Source organism: Cornus florida, unplaced genomic scaffold (genome assembly GCF_030987335.1).
Source record: "Cornus florida cultivar Cherokee Brave unplaced genomic scaffold, ASM3098733v1 CherokeeBrave_3.0.0_Hap2_Chr10, whole genome shotgun sequence".
Classification (NCBI taxonomy): domain Eukaryota; kingdom Viridiplantae; phylum Streptophyta; class Magnoliopsida; order Cornales; family Cornaceae; genus Cornus; species Cornus florida.
Genome location: NW_026775580.1, coordinates 86,995,856 through 87,014,089, shown reverse-complemented (window position 1 = coordinate 87,014,089; position 18,234 = coordinate 86,995,856). Strand labels below are relative to the sequence as shown.

The following is an 18,234-nucleotide window of genomic DNA, read 5'->3' as shown; positions in this document are numbered from 1 at the left end:
ACTGGTCCGCTCTATTATATTTCACGCGCCAAAACTGTGAATGGGGAAAGTAAGTTATTATTAAGCCTAATCTATTCAATCAATCATCCAGCCCAACTTTGATGAGAGAGAGAGGAAAGAGAAGTATAGTGTTTTTTTGGAATTTAATACTCCAACTCAGAGATAGAGAGAGAGCTTATAAACATTCGAAACGAAACATGTTGCATTTGTGCTGGGTTTGAAACGAGTCATTATAGTTGAACTATAATTTGTATTGAAGAGATAGAGACTCTTCCTGCAAACTTCTTTCTCTCTCTAGAATCACATAGCTCAGGTATGAAATCGAATGAAACTCGCCGTTTTTTTTTTTTAGTTTTCTCTCTCAACAATATATTATTATATATTATATATACTGAATTGTGTTTATGAATTGGTTTGTGAAGCTATGCAGCCTTGTAGTAGAGAAATGCAAGCAATGAACTCAATCTTAAACCAGTCGCTTCAAGATCTTCAAAACGGTCAACAACAGATGACGAACCCTCAGATTCAAGTTCAGAGCTCCAACTTCGATCCGGCGTCGTCTCACGACGACTTCCTCGAGCAAATGCTCTCTACACTGCCTTCCTGTTCTTGGCCGGACCTCTCTGGACCAATTCCCAAGTCTCCTTGGGACCTCTCGTCCAACACCTTGTCGTCGATCGGTTTCCACAAATCTCGAGACTTATTGGACGATCAGAGCCCGTCGAATCATGAGAATGTTCAGCACCACCAGATTCACTTCGACGAGTCGGCTATGTTGGCTTCCAAGCTTCAGCAACACCAAATCAGCGGAGGCGGCGCCGGAAATTCGCCGGCGGCGGCCAAGTCGTTGTTGCTTCAGCAGCAGCTACTGTTGGCCAGAGGAATTAGCGGTGGTCTGAAGTTCCCGGCGGGAGGTTCCGGCGCCGGTGAGTCTGGCCTGTTATCCATGCCTTTGAGTCTAGGTAGTGGCGACGACGTCATCGACGCTTCGTCCTTCAAATCTCCCAATCCGGTGAGTTGAAATTGTGGAAAGAGAGGGACTATATGATTAAATTGATGAAATTGTGATGAATTATGGTGATAATTACAGGGAGGTGATGGTTCCGTTCAGGCTCTATACAACGGGTTGGCCGGATCTCTGCATGGAACCGGTCAGACATCCAACCAAACTCAGCATTTCCACCATCCTCAGGTCTGTCACACACACACACATATATATAATATCTGTGTGTGCTTTTACAAGTATTTTATATTGTAATGATGATTACAGGGGCAGAACTACGGGGCACCGGCGGCGGTGATGAACCAAGGTCCGGCGAGCGGTTCGGGCGGAGGAGTGGCTGCGCAGCCGAGACAGAGGGTCAGGGCACGGAGAGGACAGGCCACTGATCCTCACAGTATTGCTGAAAGGGTACGCCAATTCTCTCACTAGTGACTACCATCTGTATCTACTTTGTTGTTTTGTGTGTTTCAGTTTCAGTTCATTTTAATGTAATGTGTCAGTTACGGAGAGAGAGAATTGCAGAGAGAATGAAAGCTTTGCAGGAATTGGTTCCCAATGCCAATAAGGTAATTTATTCAAATAATTATGACTTCTTTCAATTTTGAGTTAAAATTAAGAAATTATAAAACTCAATTATATCTCTTCTCTGAAACTGCACAATTGTTATAATTCCATTAAAGCATAAATCTATACTATTTTTTTGTTCTTTTTAATTTTCTTCTGTTTGTTGTTCTCACACTCTCGCACGTGCCAGTAACCTGTGATAAATGGACAATTAGTGCATAATAGCAAGCTTCGGTTGAAGATGATTTATGATTATTATACGTGTGTGTGATGTGTATATCTTTCCGTGCGTACCAGAAAGTAATACAGTACAGATAATGGGGGTTTGAAAATCGTACTCGAAGCTGGATTTTATTTATTGTTTAAAATAAAGCAAGATGTTAGTTTGAATTTGAACAGATAGGAATATATTATAGTAATATCTTTGTTTTGATATGTTTGTGCGTTATGGAATGACAGACCGACAAGGCTTCAATGCTAGATGAGATCATCGACTATGTCAAATTCCTCCAGCTCCAAGTCAAAGTAAGCCTCTCTCTCTCGATCTATATATATATATATATATATATATAATGTTACTACTTTCTATATACATATTTATTACGGGCTATACAAAGGCTTCTTTCTGGTTTGACAAATTCTGAGAGAATCTGTAGTACTATATATATATATATATATTGTATGGTTATGGGCTTTAAAATTAAAAAAAATGAGTTATATGTAGATGATGGGCTTCTAAAATTCCATTGCTGCATCTGTGTGTGTGTTCAGGTTCTGAGTATGAGCAGGTTGGGCGGTGCTGCAGCTGTTGCCCCCCTTGTTGCTGATATGTCCTCTGAGGTAAACTATATATATATATATATATATGTATATGCATATTTTTGTAGATGTATGTGTGTGTTTTGATACAACTATTGTGTATATGTCAACTTGCCTTTCTAAGCAAACTCACTATCTAGGTCCCTTTTGATACATGTTATTGGTAAGCAAACCTGTTAAGCTTTCCACAAAGAGAGAGAGAAATAGTAAATGGAAATGCAAGACAATAAAAAGTTGTTTGAAAAAACGAAACCTCCCAATCAAACCCTACCATTCACTCATCTCTCAATGAACACAAACGACAAAAACAAAAAAAAGCACGCGTGCCTCCCCACTTTCCAGATTCCATCTCTCCCTCTCCTCCTCAATTTTTCTTGGGGCCAAGACGACCTTTTTCTCTGTATACAATTATATATATATATAGTCTTTATATTGCTCTCCCCAAATTCCTTTAGCGCCCTTGCAATTGTTTTTTCGGCATAATTATACCCATCTTCCTTCTAGATTACGGAAATGACATAAATCTTTATAAAAACTCTTGTTGCCTATGTCATATCCAATATTTACTTAAAATTCAAGAATATCTCTACTTAAATCTCTTGTTCATATGGGAATATATATTTATATAATGAGCATAATAGTCATTTAACACATTGAGTCAAAGTAATTTATGTTATTTAGACAATGTGCTAGGGAGTTAAACGTAATTATCATTTTTTATTTTATGTTTTTCAGAAATAAAGTGATAATCCATCACTCATTGTCAGCTTTGAGATAAATTAACGAAAATAGAAAAAAGCATTATCTTTGAGATTACTTGAGAATGGGCATTCTTTGCTCCTTCCTTTTTGTGCATTTCTTACCCTTTCAACTCTCTCACGTAAAAATGGTTAGAGAGAGAGAGAGAGAGAGAGGGTAGATAAAACAATTTGTTTCATTCTTGTTGTTATTCACGACAAAGAGAGATCATAATCCACTCATGCGCTGCAATGTATATGTTTATTTCAATTGGTAAGGAGAATATTGGAATACACATTAGAAAAATATTGAAATGTAAGGTTACATGTCATAAAATTTGCGTAACGTTTATCATTAATTCTCTTTACTATAAATTTGATAGATTTTGAACTTTTAATTCTCTTCACTATAAATTTGATAGATTTTGAAGTTATGATTATTGGTGTTTGAAGAAGTAAGAGTGATGAGTAATGTCCGTGTATTGTAGTTATTATTTTTATGACAAATGATTTGTTTTATAATTAGTTGAGAGTATCTTCACAAGACATTAATTATGTGATGCGTTTTGGCAAATTCGTGCCCTTTCATTTGATAGAGATGGATGTTCCTTTGTGGTAGGTGTAGAGATTGACGTTAAGAAAAATGATAAGGAACATTAAATAATTAATTATTATTTTTAAATCAGATATAAAACATAACGTTTTTTTGAGGTTAATATGAAATATAAGGATTTATTTATTTATTTATTTATTATTATTATATTTTATGTATCAATTATGTGTTGTAGAATAGTTTTTTTTTTTTTTTTGGAATTTTAAGCAAGCATTATAAATATAAGAAATATTTACAGATGTGGGCCAATTGGGCAAACAGCCCCTTTGGGAAGAACAGGCCCCAATTAGGACCAAAAACAGAGTAGTGTTGAACATCTTATGCAAGAAGCAGGAACCACTCATAGATCATTTTTGTCCTTTGCCTAAATACAACAACTTTATACTGTGAATTTAAAAACTTTATAGTTATTGAATGGGTTTTGCATTTTGTTTAACAAATAATTTAGAAAGCAGATTGTTGAAAATGAGGACTAATAAAGTATTCCTTTTCAGTGAAGAAGAACATTTTTGGAGGGGGAGATAACTCACCATAAATGATGGGACACATCATTTGGTGTGACAGACCCAATTTATGCCACCCCTGTTTTAAGTGAATTATTTTAGGAACAAATAGCTGAGAATATCTATACGCGTATAACAATATATATATATATATACACACACAAAATTACAAATATATTTGTTTTGGTGTTGTAGGGAGGTAGTGACTGTGTTCAGAACAGTGGTGGACGGAGCAGTAACGGGGCACAAACGGCGTCATCAAACGACAGCATGACGATGACAGAGCATCAGGTGGCGAAGCTGATGGAGGAGGACATGGGTTCCGCCATGCAGTACCTACAGGGGAAAGGGCTGTGCCTGATGCCTATCTCTCTGGCCACCGCCATCTCCACCGCCACGTGTCACTCCCGTAACCCCATCAACAACCACCCACTACTCGGTTCTAACGGCGAGGGTGGCCCATCATCTCCCAGTTTGTCGGTGTTGACCGTCCAGTCAGCCACGTTGGGTAACGGCACGGCAGAAACTTCCCTCAAAGACGCTACGTCCGTTTCCAAGCCGTGATCACGCCCGTTGACTTCTTTTGACTCTTTTGAGATAAGAGAGAGAAATAAAATAGTGGGTGCTAAGTCTACCAAAATAAGGGTCTCTAATCTTGAACACTGTATTACGACCCGTATTTACGTAGACTTGGCCCAAGCCCAGCCCAGCCTTATAAGTTAGTATAACATCAGTTTATTTATTTTTTTATTTTTCTTATTTTTGGCGTTCACTATGTTGTTTTTCAAAGTACATGTACGAGCTTGTTGGGCCCACTGTGTGTTGATATGGGCTGTCATGATTCCATTAGTATGAAATGATTAATATTATTATTAATTAAAATAATTAGGGATCTTATCATATCATTGTGGTATCTCTCTCTCTCTCTCCCCTTACTATTATGAAATGAAAAAGAGTCTGCTACTTGGCAGCTTTCTAAATGGCTTTTTCTTTACTCATACATCATTACTATTGTTTGTGTGTTGGGTTGGGTTGAATTGGTTTGTGTTTGACTTCGACTTCCAATATTCATTTTGAATATATTTAATAATATATGATTGGACTAACCTTTAACACATATTTATGTGTGTGTATGTGTGTGTGTGTGTGTGTGTGTGTGTGGTTGGACTAGATAGTTTGTGAATCAACTTGTGATTTCACACTTGCTTTCTTTCCTGCAAAGCAAGGAGGGAAAAATAAAAAAGAGGCAAAGGGTTGTCTTGGGCATGGCCTTTCTTCACATGGCATGCCAGCTTCAATCCTTTTAATGTCACCCTCATTCTAACTTCTTACATTTCTCAACGACACTTGTTTACATTGAATGATTGGGAGGTTAAAAAGGACTTTTTGAAGTGGGAACAAAAAATGTGAAAAATGAATGAGAGAAGAACAGTTTCTCAAGGAAATATATTGTTAACCCATGGAGAAAGTCTCCCAATGTTCCATTCCCTCCTCCCTTTCTTTTCTTTTCTTTCTAGATCAAGGAAATTAATTCTAGTACTTCCTCCCCTTTCCTTTCTCTCTCTCTCTCTACTCCTCCTCCCAAACACATTATTAGCACTGAAGCAGTCTTGTCAGTTAGTACTGGTTCATAAAAAAAGGAGAGGATTGAGTTGGTAAGGGAACCACAGTTTGAATGAGTAAAAAAAACAAAAACATGTGTTTTGAAAATATATTAGAAATATGTGTGGTTTTAAATAACGAATATAATTTGACTTTATAAATTGGGTGAAATGTCGCTAGTGGGTTGAAGTCAAAGAGGAAGAAGCTTAATGGCAGTCAATTTCATGGTTTAAGTCAACTAATGGGACAGTTTTAATCCAATGAAGATTTTGACTTTTCATTTAATTGTGCTTTCATCATCTAAATCATTGAGACTAGCAAGTGCTTATGACTCTGGGGTCAAAATACTTAAGAGAATGCTATAGCCGGATGTTGAAAACTCGTTCTCACGCCTGTAAAATGTTACATATGCACATATATATATACATATATATGTATGTATGTATGTATCTATGCACGTTGGAGCAAATAGTAATTCTATGGTATTACGAGCAATTATTAAACCAGTGTTGTTTGGCAGCTAATTTACTATGTTTCACACACATGCGCATACACTGAATGGATAAGGTTTCTGAATGGTATACAATAATTGTTCATATCACAAACATCATTATTTTTTAAGTCCTTCAATATTTACATGTTTATGAGTTTAGCCCTCAAATAAGCAAATATTCTTCCTTAGTTTGTCGAAAATAAGTTAGAAAATATAACTGTGTTCTATAATTCTCTGAAAAAAACACAAAACAAAAAGTTAATTGCCCTATTGTTCACACTTGAATTTCCTTTCCTTCATGCAAATCATTTTGGCCCCATGTGTTTCAACCCTAATTACTTAATAAAAAAAATGCTAATGAATTAGGTCTTAATCTTAACAATTTTTATGTTTTTTGTCGGAAAGTAGACGTGGTTGAGCTTTAGCGTTTTAAATACAAGAATTAATCCTTATCTAAACATGCTATTTGTATATTCGAATTTTACTTTACATAGGTGTTAGAAAATAATACACACACAGACCACCCTATCCCAAACTTTGTAGTTTCTATTTTTTTTATTATTATTATTTATTATTTATATATTACTATATTTTGCATCATGGAGTCTTTCCGGGTCAGCAAGTTGACCCCGAATGCCATGACCTACTTATTCAAATAATTTGATGAGCAAGAGTGTGTATTTTACACACACAAGTTGTCTAGAATACCTAAATTAAGAAGAAGAAAGAAAAAAAAAATTAAAAAAAAAAATGGTCATTATCTGCAATATATGTAAAGTAAACATACAAGTTCAAATTAACAACAGATTTGACCTTAATACCTAGCCATTCCTCTCAACACCAGGGATTAGGCACATACTCAACCAACACATCTAACAAGTTTGTGAGAATACTTATAAAAAGAAAAGACAAGTGCATATGTTAAAAATGAACTCACCACACAGGGTACATATATATATATATATATATGAAAATGGAAGAGAAACCTTGATATTAAATTGTCAGCACATCCATAGTTTGGTAGACACAAGCCTTCATGAAATTGTTAAAAAGATAAATTTGGGTAAAAATAAAAACAGTTACTGTAAATAAGCATTGCATATGTGTTTAGATCAATGGCAACTCAAGTAAGATGTTCATGACAGAGAATATGGAACATTGCTTCTATAGTCTATAGCATTGGTGGATTTTTATTTATGCATCGCTACAGCACAGGAATTGAAAGAGATATACAGAGAGATCAATCGATTAAGAGTCAAAATCAATGGCCATAAATTCAAAGCTAAACTTTGCCTGTTAAAAGAATATATAATATCTATGCACAGGAAAATATCGAGAGACATGGAGTCCACAACGTGTAGTCATAAAAACAGCTTGTCAAAGACCGGTTCGCCTTGTCGCCTGTTGGCTTATGGCTTGAATCCTAAACCACAATGCCAAGGTTTGAGATTGGTAGAACGTATGCCAAAACAGCTTGTCAAAGCATTGCAGCGTCATCGGTTCCATATTTTATAAACAATGAGCCAGTTAGTTTAACTTCTCATACATACATAAAAATCTACCAATGCTATAGATTATAGAAGCAATTGTCCTGTGTATAGTAATTTCAAATTGGAAAAAGCATGCTGGTACTATACAAATAGTTGCAATTTAATAATAATAATAACCAAAGTATAACACACCAAAAAGAACATTGAAGGTCAAGGAAAGTTGAAAGGCATGAACAAAGGATGGAAGTGATATTCAATGCAACTATACAAATATACATAAATTATAACTTCAAAGAGCCAAAACTATGGATTGGTAGATTTTTTACAACAATTTATAGAATGTAAAGCCCAAGATACTATGGATTGGTACTCTTTTTTTTTTTTTCTTTTTTTGCATAGCCTGCAATTGCATCACAATATATGTAACAATTGAGGTATAAAATCGAATTTTCCATTTTAAAAAGTATTTTAGATGCACTATATACTATCAAGGTATTTTCATATCACCACTTTCTAACTGAACAAAATGAAACAAAGATGGAAAGGAAAAACAAATCATGGGAACATATGACAGGAGATATAGTATTTTTTTTTTTTTTTTTTTTGAGGGGAGCAGTGCACAACCTATAGCAGAATATATATGGCATATATATAGGAATACTGAAACAAAAGTGGAGATATATGTCAAAAACTGGAAAACAATAATTAAAATCTTAAAATTGAAAATATTGAAATCTGAGTCTTTTGAATCAGGATTTACATTTGACCAACTTGGTACCATTTGTGTTCAACAGTGGCACATACAAAATTACAAATAACTTGTGTGCATTACCATATCCCACTGTGCACAGAACAAGAGTCCATGTATATTGATTAGAATAACTGGTTGAAGCAGGAAAAATTCAATTAGCCAAATGAAGCTCATGGGGCATGCTTGTGGATGGGGTAGAAGCATCTAAGATTGTATCGATTGAACAAAACAGTGTTACATTCGCACCGAGCAAAATGCAAGCTATATCAAAAAGGATTTTAGAAGTGGATTGTGACTATGCTTCTTAAATGGTGCAAGGCTTTATTATGTTAATCGAAGTTGCATTATGAAACTTATTAATTTTTCAGTTCAATTCAAGATAAATAAAATGCACTCCTTGTTTTTCAAAACAAGCTTTTAAGTTGAAACTCCATGAGAGGTGTCTGCTCTACATGTATCCAGTTTTCGAAGAAACAAACCAAAAATAGCAATCGAGCAAGAATTGGAGACTCTTTGAGGACAACATCTAAAGTTCAACTGTGGGGAGATGGACATGCATACGAATGTTGAACCTGGACAGCCCATAAGCACAGCTCCAAATGATAATAGCTAAGCACTGTCCCACACTAATAGTCATATATAGCCATAAGAACAGAACTCCCTCTTCTCAATTTAGAATCAGAGTTGGTTTGGCTGATAGAGCAGTTGTGATGCACAAACATAGAACATATGATATGAAAAGAATTTTATGTGGAATATTCAACCATGCATGAGATGGGAGTATTGGACACATCAAACAAATCTTTATGCCAACTAATTAGACAGCAGAGATCTTGAAGAGGCAAACATCATGCATAATATACCAACTACACGGTCATTGAGGTAGCAAAATAACATCATTGTTAAAATTCATGTCCATTCTTTATTGTAACGACCCTAAACTGAATACTAATTAAAAAAAAAAATTCGGCATGACCTCTGCTAAAAAGGGGCCTACAACAACCTGCTTAAATAAAAAAAAATACAATGGTGGCCCTTCAAAATTTATCTAACATGTCCCAATATACAATGCAAAAAAAAATATAATACATTCCCAAAACAACATCAACAACCTCTTCAAAATGGCCCATCATCATCATCCCATTCAACACAAAATATTTACATAGTCTCGCTTCCCTTCAAAATACCGATAAGAGTTATAGTTTACAATACATGACCATGGCTTACAAAATGCATACACTTCACTATGGTTTTGAGACTTTACAAAAGTATAGCAAATATACAAAAGATAGCAAAAAAATATATTCTTAGTCCTCCTTAAGTTTGTGAAGGGTCTGCGTCTCTTACTTCCTTCCCGAGTTTTGAAGAAAAATTAAATATGATGGGGTGAGCAAATTGCTCAGTAGGTGGTACCTAAGACATACTTCTTGTGGTTCCGTGAATCCAAATAATGAATAGGAATAGAGGATAGGGGTCATGCTATACCGAAAAAGAATGCAACATAAATTCCAATTTCAAATAAACAATGTCATGCCATGATATGCAATGTCATGTATGTCGCTCCCCATTTTTAAAATTCAAATCCATCGCTTTTCATATTGTTAATATAACCCGTCATTTGGTGACTCAGCAGCGACACAAGAGAAGGATTGGCTACTGTCCTAACCCTTGGTACCCCCGCGGCGTCATTTGGGGCCCAGCTAGCTCAACCACGCTAGGGTGATTTCCCTAATTCCTTCTAGGTTATATTAACACCACGGCCCTTTGGTGACTCCACGGCGATTGGGTTTTCTTAAAATCATTTTATCAAAATTTTTCCCAAAAATTCCTTTTTCTTTTATTTCAAATAATTTCCCTTCATTCGTACCCAATGAAATGCATACATATCTCATACTTTCAATGCTATGATAATAAGGAATTTTTATACAACACAATTAAGCATGTCTTACAAGAAATTCTAAGAAAAATTACACATACTCTCATACATCATTTCTAGCAAGTTAACACCCAATAAACATAAGGAATCAACACTCAGGCATGTTTTTCATGTAAATCAACAAATACACATAGTTGCATGCTTTATATACACAATTAAATCATTTAAGAGACAACCAACTCAAATTAAGTATACATAATAACAATTTTAATATAAAAAAAAAACTCACAAAGGTGAAAGAAAGTGGGAATTAGAGACCCCTACTTCAAATTAAGCCAAAAAACCCCCCAAATGTGTGATGTTTCCATTTTTCGACATTTTTCAATTTTTCAAAAATTTTGTCATTGCAAGGGCATTTTCGTCTCTTGCCGTTTTTCGTACTGGGCACTGTGCAGTGTGCCGATTGTGTCCGAGAGTTGTCTGTGGCATTTCATTGAGTTCAAGACTCTTTGAAATGCTTTGAAATGCAAGGGTGATCATTTTGGTATTTTTCGATTTTTTGGGCCAGACGGTTCCATGTGGGACCCGCTAATGGAATTGTTGCACTCGGAGATTTTGGTCGGGTCTATTTGCATCATATTTATTTTATTTAATGTGTTATTATATAGTTGGTGCATATATATATGTGTGTGTGTTTATGGTGAGAATTAATAAGAAAAAGAAAAAAGGAAAATAAAATAAAAATAAAGTGGGACCCACCACCACCTTAAAAGGAGTTAGAGACCACCAATGGGTCTCTCATTTCTCTCTTCTTCCGCTGGTCTCTCTCTCACTCTCTTAAGCTTCCATTTTTCTTTTTCTTTTACTTCATTATTTGAAACCGTCATTATTTGAAAAATACAAATAGAGTTTGAAATCCTATCTGTAGATTACTCTCTCTCGATCCATCCTATATATTTAAGAAGTTTGCAATATCATGTTGATTCATCAAATATATTCTCATTCTCATTCCATTCTTTTCTTGCGTACTAAACCCAGCATAAATCCAATGGGTCACTTTAAACACCTTGAACTGCTAACAATGGAATTGAGTATTTTAATGGTCTCTTTATTTGTTTTCATTTCTTATGATTGTTTCATTGTACATGCAATTTAAAGGAAGATAAATTCTGCAACAGTTAATATGGCCAAGGAAGTGAAGCACAAAAGGAGGTTGGATAAGGAAGTGAAGCACAAAAAGATGTTGGATAAGGAAGTCAAAAGGAGGTTATGTGATTATATTGTGTTTCCCAGGACGTCCTTATTTATCTTAGGTAGTTTTTGATGGACATATATTGTCTTTGAAAACAGGCTTTTGATTTAATTTCCTATCTTACGGAGTTGATTTGCTGATTTAATCCTCTTGTAATATCTGCTTTCTTTTCTAGGCCTGTATTTCAGCCGTGGCTTAGTAGATTATGCAGTGACTGCTGTGTTTATTTGGTATATCACAAGTCAATGGGGGAGCCAAAATCTTCCAAAAGCCGTATCAACTGTAAATTTGCATGATAAGGGACATTTTGGTCATCGCATAGTATACATAACTCATAAGAAACCCTATCACTATACGCCCTTAGCCCCTTAGTCATTAGATTCACTATGCAGATTGCAGCGGCGGATTTTTCTTTTCTTCTCTTCAGTCTCTCTCTCCTCTTTTCTCTTCAGAGTTCAGACAAAAGACAACTCCCTTTCTCTCTCAAATCCTCCGTTCTTCTACAACTCAGTGAACTCACGTGGATCTATCTTCTTGTTTAGGTAAAATACTATAATTATTTATGGTTTATCTAAATATTGTTTTGGTCCTCCTCTCTCTATCTAAGATTCATGGTTTATGTAATGAAATAATGAATCCACTGTTTTTCGTTTGGATTTTGTTTATTGGATCGATCTATCTGCTTGATTGCTGATTTAATGGGTTTGATTGTTTATTAGGCTTTGTTATCAATTAAATATTTTTTTTTATCTAAACCTTGCTGATGGGTGTCGATGATTTCAATCGTGGTTTCGCCCTTGATCTTCCTCTGCATGTAGCCGGGGATACAGGACTGTACAACGATGTCGCTAGTGGTCAAGATGATGGTGCATGGGGTTGTAACCTTTTTGAGAGTGTCTCTTTCATCACTCTGAAAAACAAGTTTTGTTGCTGAGAGTGCAGCTTCAGGCCTCATTCTGTTCAAGCACTTTTCGAATTTCTATAGAGAGAGAGGATCGCTTGCATCAACAACCAGAGAAGCAAAGTGTGAAGCCTAATTGTTGAAATTGAACTCTACATTTGACAAGATTTGCTCAATATCTGATTTTTCGAACCCTCCTTCATAGTCTTCAAAATCTGATTTTTCGAATTTATGGTTCATTACATAAACCATAAATATTTAATTATTTATGGTTTATCTAAATATTGTTTTGGTCCTCCTCTCTCTATCTAAGATTCATGGTTTATGTAATGAAATAATGAATCCACTGTTTTTCGTTTGGATTTTGTTTATTGGATCGATCTATCTGCTTGATTGCTGATTTAATGGGTTTGATTGTTTATTAGGCTTTGTTATCAATTAAATATTTTTTTTTATCTAAACCTTGCTGATGGGTGTCGATGATTTCAATCGTGGTTTCGCCCTTGATCTTCCTCTGCATGTAGCCGGGGATACAGGACTGTACAACGATGTCGCTAGTGGTCAAGATGATGGTGCATGGGGTTGTAACCTTTTTGAGAGTGTCTCTTTCATCACTCTGAAAAACAAGTTTTGTTGCTGAGAGTGCAGCTTCAGGCCTCATTCTGTTCAAGCACTTTTCGAATTTCTATAGAGAGAGAGGATCGCTTGCATCAACAACCAGAGAAGCAAAGTGTGAAGCCTAATTGTTGAAATTGAACTCTACATTTGACAAGATTTGCTCAATATCTGATTTTTCGAACCCTCCTTCATAGTCTTCCGAATTTATGTACCTTTATGTAAAATCAATAAAATTAGTTAGGATCTTGTTTGGATGTACATACTCATATATCTGAATCATTCACATGGCATATTAATAAGATTTACCAATTTAAAAAAGAAAAAGAAAAGGAAAATGATGTTAAATGGATAAACGGGTTAAACAGGTCGTGTCTGGTGTGTCTTAACACGACTCGTTTATTAAACGGGTTACACGTGTCGTGTCGTGTCATTCGTTTAATAAACGAGTCGTGTTTGGGTTTAGGATGTGTGACACGTTTATTAATCGTGTCGTGTTCGGGTTGACATGTTTAGTGTTATACCCCTAAGTTGATACGACAGGATTATGATACGCGAACCCGAATTGCCACCCCTAATTTTAATGGTCTCTTTATTTGTTTTCATTTCTTATGATTGTTTCATTGTACATGCAATTTAAAGGAAGATAAATTCTGCAACAGTTAATATGGCCAAGGAAGTGAAGCACAAAAGGAGGTTGGATAAGGAAGTGAAGCACGAAAAGATGTTGGATAAGGAAGTCAAAAGGAGGTTATGTGATTATATTGTGTTTCCCAGGACGTCCTTATTTATCTTAGGTAGTTTTTGATGGACATATATTGTCTTTGAAAACAGGCTTTTGATTTAATTTCCTATCTTACGGAGTTGATTTGCTGATTTAATCCTCTTGTAATATCTGCTTTCTTATCTAGGCCTGTATTTCAGCCGTGGCTTAGTAGATTATGCAGTGACTGCTGTGTTTATTGGGTATATCACAAGTCAATGGGGGAGCCAAAATCTTCCAAAAGCCGTATCAATTGTAAATTTGCAAGCTGGTGTATCATCATTTATGGTGATTATTCTTGCTCGCATATCAGATATGTGGACCGGACGTTTTCTAATGGTTGTCATCACCACACCTCTTTATATCATTGTAAGTTCCTTTTTTTCGTACAAACTACTCATTCTCTAAACAATTCCTTTATTATATTAGTACTGCCAACAAGAAGTTATTTAAACTCCGAGCCTTCACTCCAATTCGTTTACGTACACCCACCCCACATGCTCAATCTAAGCCTCACAAGAAGCAATTTTTGCAGGGACTTGTGCTACTATGCGTTGAAGATGCTCGAATAACTGAAGAATGGGTGTTTTATGTGGCAGTGCTGCTAACAGCTTTGGGTACAGCAGGACTCAAAATGCCTCTGAAAGAATTTGTTGGCGATCAGTTAAGAAAGCGCGAGTCTGTAAAGCCTACTACAGAGGTGGAACCAACAGAGGTGAAACGGATAAATAACGTTGTACAAATCTGGCGGGGAATCCCTTATTTCTCAGGTTGTATTTTATCCATGTTTACTCTTTCAAAAAATGTTTCATGGGCGTATAAGTTCAAGGTATCAGCAATTGCAATTGGAGTGGCGTATCTATTGTTCTGGTTTGGCCTCCCCTTTTACACTGACGTCACACCACCAGAAAAGGTGGACAGTCCCCTAACTCTTCTATATGATATCCCTAAGGCAGCTATTTCGAAACGCCACCTCGACTATCCTAGCGACCCCACTAAATTCCACAGGAATGACAAAGAAGAATTAATACTGTCCCCTCCAGATCGATGCTTAAGGTGTAGTAGTAGTATTGCATCTCTCTCTCTTTCTTCTCCATCTGCTGTGTGTGTGTGTGGTAATAGAAGCAGCCTTAATGTACGTGTTGGGTTGATCGCAGGTGGTTAGACAAAGCTGCCATTTTGGAGTCTACCCCTCAGTGTCCACAAGAACAATTTGATCAAGGAAAGGTTTTCCAAGTTAGGCAAGTGAGGGCAGTGAAGCTTTTATTCAGAATGGTCCCTATGTGGACAACCTTCATTTTCTACAGTGTGGTGCAGACAACCGGGAATACTTTCTTCATCACGCAAGCTGCCAAATTGAATGATAAGATTGGCAGCAATGGATTGACTTTGCCAACTACAGTTTTCTTTCTTGTGATATCATTCTCAAACCTCATTTTTGGTGTTCTATGCGACCAACTAAAAAAAATGATCCATGATAAAGAATTGCAACACCGGTGTACGCTTGTGAGAATTGGATTCGGGATGGTGACTTGTATATTATGTTGCGTCACTGCTTTACAGGTTGAGATTCGGAGGCTGCATACTATTTCAATGAGCATCTATTGGTTAATTCCACAGTACTGTTTGTTGGGAGTTATGAAACGACTAGCCGAAGAGGGGCTTAAAAATTTCTTCAATACTCAGTTTGGTCAGAAAACTGAGTACAGAATCTACGAGCAGGTGTTCACCGAGTGTGCATTAAGCATTGGGAAATTCGTTAGCATAGCTTGTGTCCAAATTTTCCAAGCCTCATTCGGAGACTCTATAAATTGGAGCCGTTTCGATCACTATTACAAAATGTTGGTTTTCCTATGTGTTGGGAACCTATTCTACTACATTTGTATTTCAATGATGTATTGCAATCAAAGTAGTCCAGTGGAGGAGGAAGACTTGGCTGCAGCCTTTTCAGAGGAAGACTTGGTTGGGAAACCTGGAGACCAAGCCTTGGGTGCGACCACCGAAGATCCCAACCTAGGAGAAGTACCCATTTGATTGAGCTTGTTGGAAAGCCTACTTACTGTTCTGGTAGAGTGAATTGTTATAATAATGACCAATGCTCTTCTTTAGCAAACCAAATTGGTAATAAGCAGACTTCATGATAGTTTCAATTTCGCATAAAACGTCTTGTTTCAATATGTATCCACCACCATCAAATCAAGCCAAGCCTCATGGGCTATTTTGCTTACAATTTGGTATGGTGTAAACATTAACTAGCAAACTTTGGAGTGAGCAATTAAGAAATATAAGTAGCAATCATAAATGGTTCATAATTATTAATAAAGAATTGACATTATAATAGGTCAGCATACATTGTAAGAATAACTGTATACAATTGCTCTCTATCGTTATCATGTCATTTGACTTTCAAGCATGACAAAAGTATAGACTCTAATTTTAATTAATAATTACTTTGATTTATTCGGCGGAACCTTTCAAATCCTTAAATCGACTCTGTGAATAATTATCTAATTAATAGTTACAGAGTTATATTATCAATATTTGTATCGATATTACGAGGATTTTCAAAATTCAAGGCTCGGGATTACGAAAATCCTCATTGAATTTTGAAAATCTCCATTTCCAAAAGAATATATAATATACATGCACATATATGCACAGGAAAATATCGAGAGACATGGAGTCCACTGCATCTAGTCACAAACACAGCTTGTCAAAGACCGGTTTACTTTGTGGCCTGTTGGCTTGAATCCTAAACCACAAGGCCAAGGTTTGAGATCAGCAGAACGTATGCCAAAACAGCTTGTCAAAGCATTGCAGCATCATCAGTTCCATATTTTATAAACAATGAGCCAGTTATTAGTATAACTTCTCATCAATACATAAAAATCTACCAATGCTATAGATTATAAAAGCAATTGTCCTGTATATAGTAGTAATTCAATTGGGAAAAAGAAAGCTGGTACTATACAAATAGTTGCCAATAAAAAATAATAATAATAACCAGAGTATAACAAAACATTGAAGGTCAAGGAAAGTTGAAAGGCATGAACAAAGTCTGGAAGTGATAGTCAATGCAACTATACAAAAATACATAAATTACAACTTCAAAGAGCCAAAACACAGATGATGGCTTTACTATACTAGTTACAAGCCCTTGTAAAGGATCCTATTTAAGGTTTGTTGTAGACATACTGGCATAAATATAGTTAGTCCCACCAACAATTTATTTATCACAATGTCAAACCCTACATACTATGGATTGGTAGGCAATTCCTAATCCCAAATCTCAAAAGTAGTCTTTTGCAAAACAATATTTGTTCAAGCACACCTTAGGCTTGGTGAAGCTGCTTTCTTTGATAGTAAATTTGTAATCACTGGCTAAACAATCTTGGGCAAGCTTTTTTTTTATTTAAAAAAGACTACTATTATCCTTGTGAGCATTGAAATGTTTTGGCCATCTTCTCACGGTTCTAATATTTATTGGTGGTTGTCGTGAAACCATCCTAATATTTTCATCATTTTTCATCCAACTTGTCTTAAATTTTTTATTTTTTACCCAAATTCTGTCTTGCTTGGATCTATGTCCAAGCCTTTAAAACTTAATTCAAGTTGATCTTGACAATCTGATCAGAGTACACTGAAATTTATTTAGTTCAAAAGGGGTATTCATGGTCAATCTAATTTCATCAGTCATTATTCAACGGACCCAATCTAATACCCTCTACTACATCCAAGTTGCCAATTATATTCATGGCTATGCAATCAAGATGTCGTGTTCTTTAGAATTCCAAAAGCATTATTCATATCTGGGATGGTAAAGAATGCACGCGGAAGGCCACAAAGCCGTTAAAATCACATGTACAACTTAAAAACAACAAATAAAATTCAAGAGATTTCAAAGCAGAAACTTCCTGACTGAACAAAACAAAACAAAACAAAGATGGAAAGGAAAACAAAAGTCGGGGTTATATGATGCGATATACTATTGTTCTTTATTTATCTCAATTTTCTTTGAGGGGAGCAGTCCACATCTAACCTATAGCAGAATATATAACCCATATAGTAATGTATGTCAAAAGTTGGAAAACGATAATTACAATCTTAAATATTTTTTCTTTCTTAGTTATCACAATCTTAAAATTGAAAACGTTGAAATCTGAGTCTTTTTAATCAGAATTTACATTTGACCAACTTGGTACCATCTGTGTTAAACAGTGGCACATAGTCACATACAAATAACTTGTGTGCA

At 35.7% G+C, this 18,234-nt stretch overlaps 2 protein-coding genes across 2 annotated transcripts; both read left to right on the top strand.

The window, feature by feature from the left end:
- The first annotated feature begins 66 nt into the window (after positions 1-66).
- Positions 67-5,124, top strand: LOC132279756 (bHLH transcription factor RHL1-like). The gene is made up of 8 exons (XM_059781794.1): positions 67-313; positions 423-1,012; positions 1,091-1,192; positions 1,271-1,411; positions 1,504-1,569; positions 2,027-2,092; positions 2,339-2,407; positions 4,435-5,124. Exons 2-8 carry the CDS (start codon positions 425-427, stop codon positions 4,801-4,803), a joined length of 1,401 nt encoding a protein of 466 aa, XP_059637777.1. The 5' UTR covers positions 67-313; positions 423-424; the 3' UTR covers positions 4,804-5,124.
- Positions 5,125-11,511: 6,387 nt separating this feature from the next.
- On the top strand, positions 11,512-16,144 carry LOC132279755 (protein NRT1/ PTR FAMILY 5.6-like). The gene is made up of 6 exons (XM_059781793.1): positions 11,512-11,764; positions 11,879-12,245; positions 13,882-14,016; positions 14,131-14,351; positions 14,518-15,038; positions 15,140-16,144. The coding sequence occupies exons 3-6, from the start codon at positions 13,887-13,889 to the stop codon at positions 16,014-16,016; spliced, it is 1,749 nt and encodes a 582-aa protein (XP_059637776.1). The 5' UTR covers positions 11,512-11,764; positions 11,879-12,245; positions 13,882-13,886; the 3' UTR covers positions 16,017-16,144.
- The last annotated feature ends 2,090 nt before the right edge of the window (positions 16,145-18,234 follow it).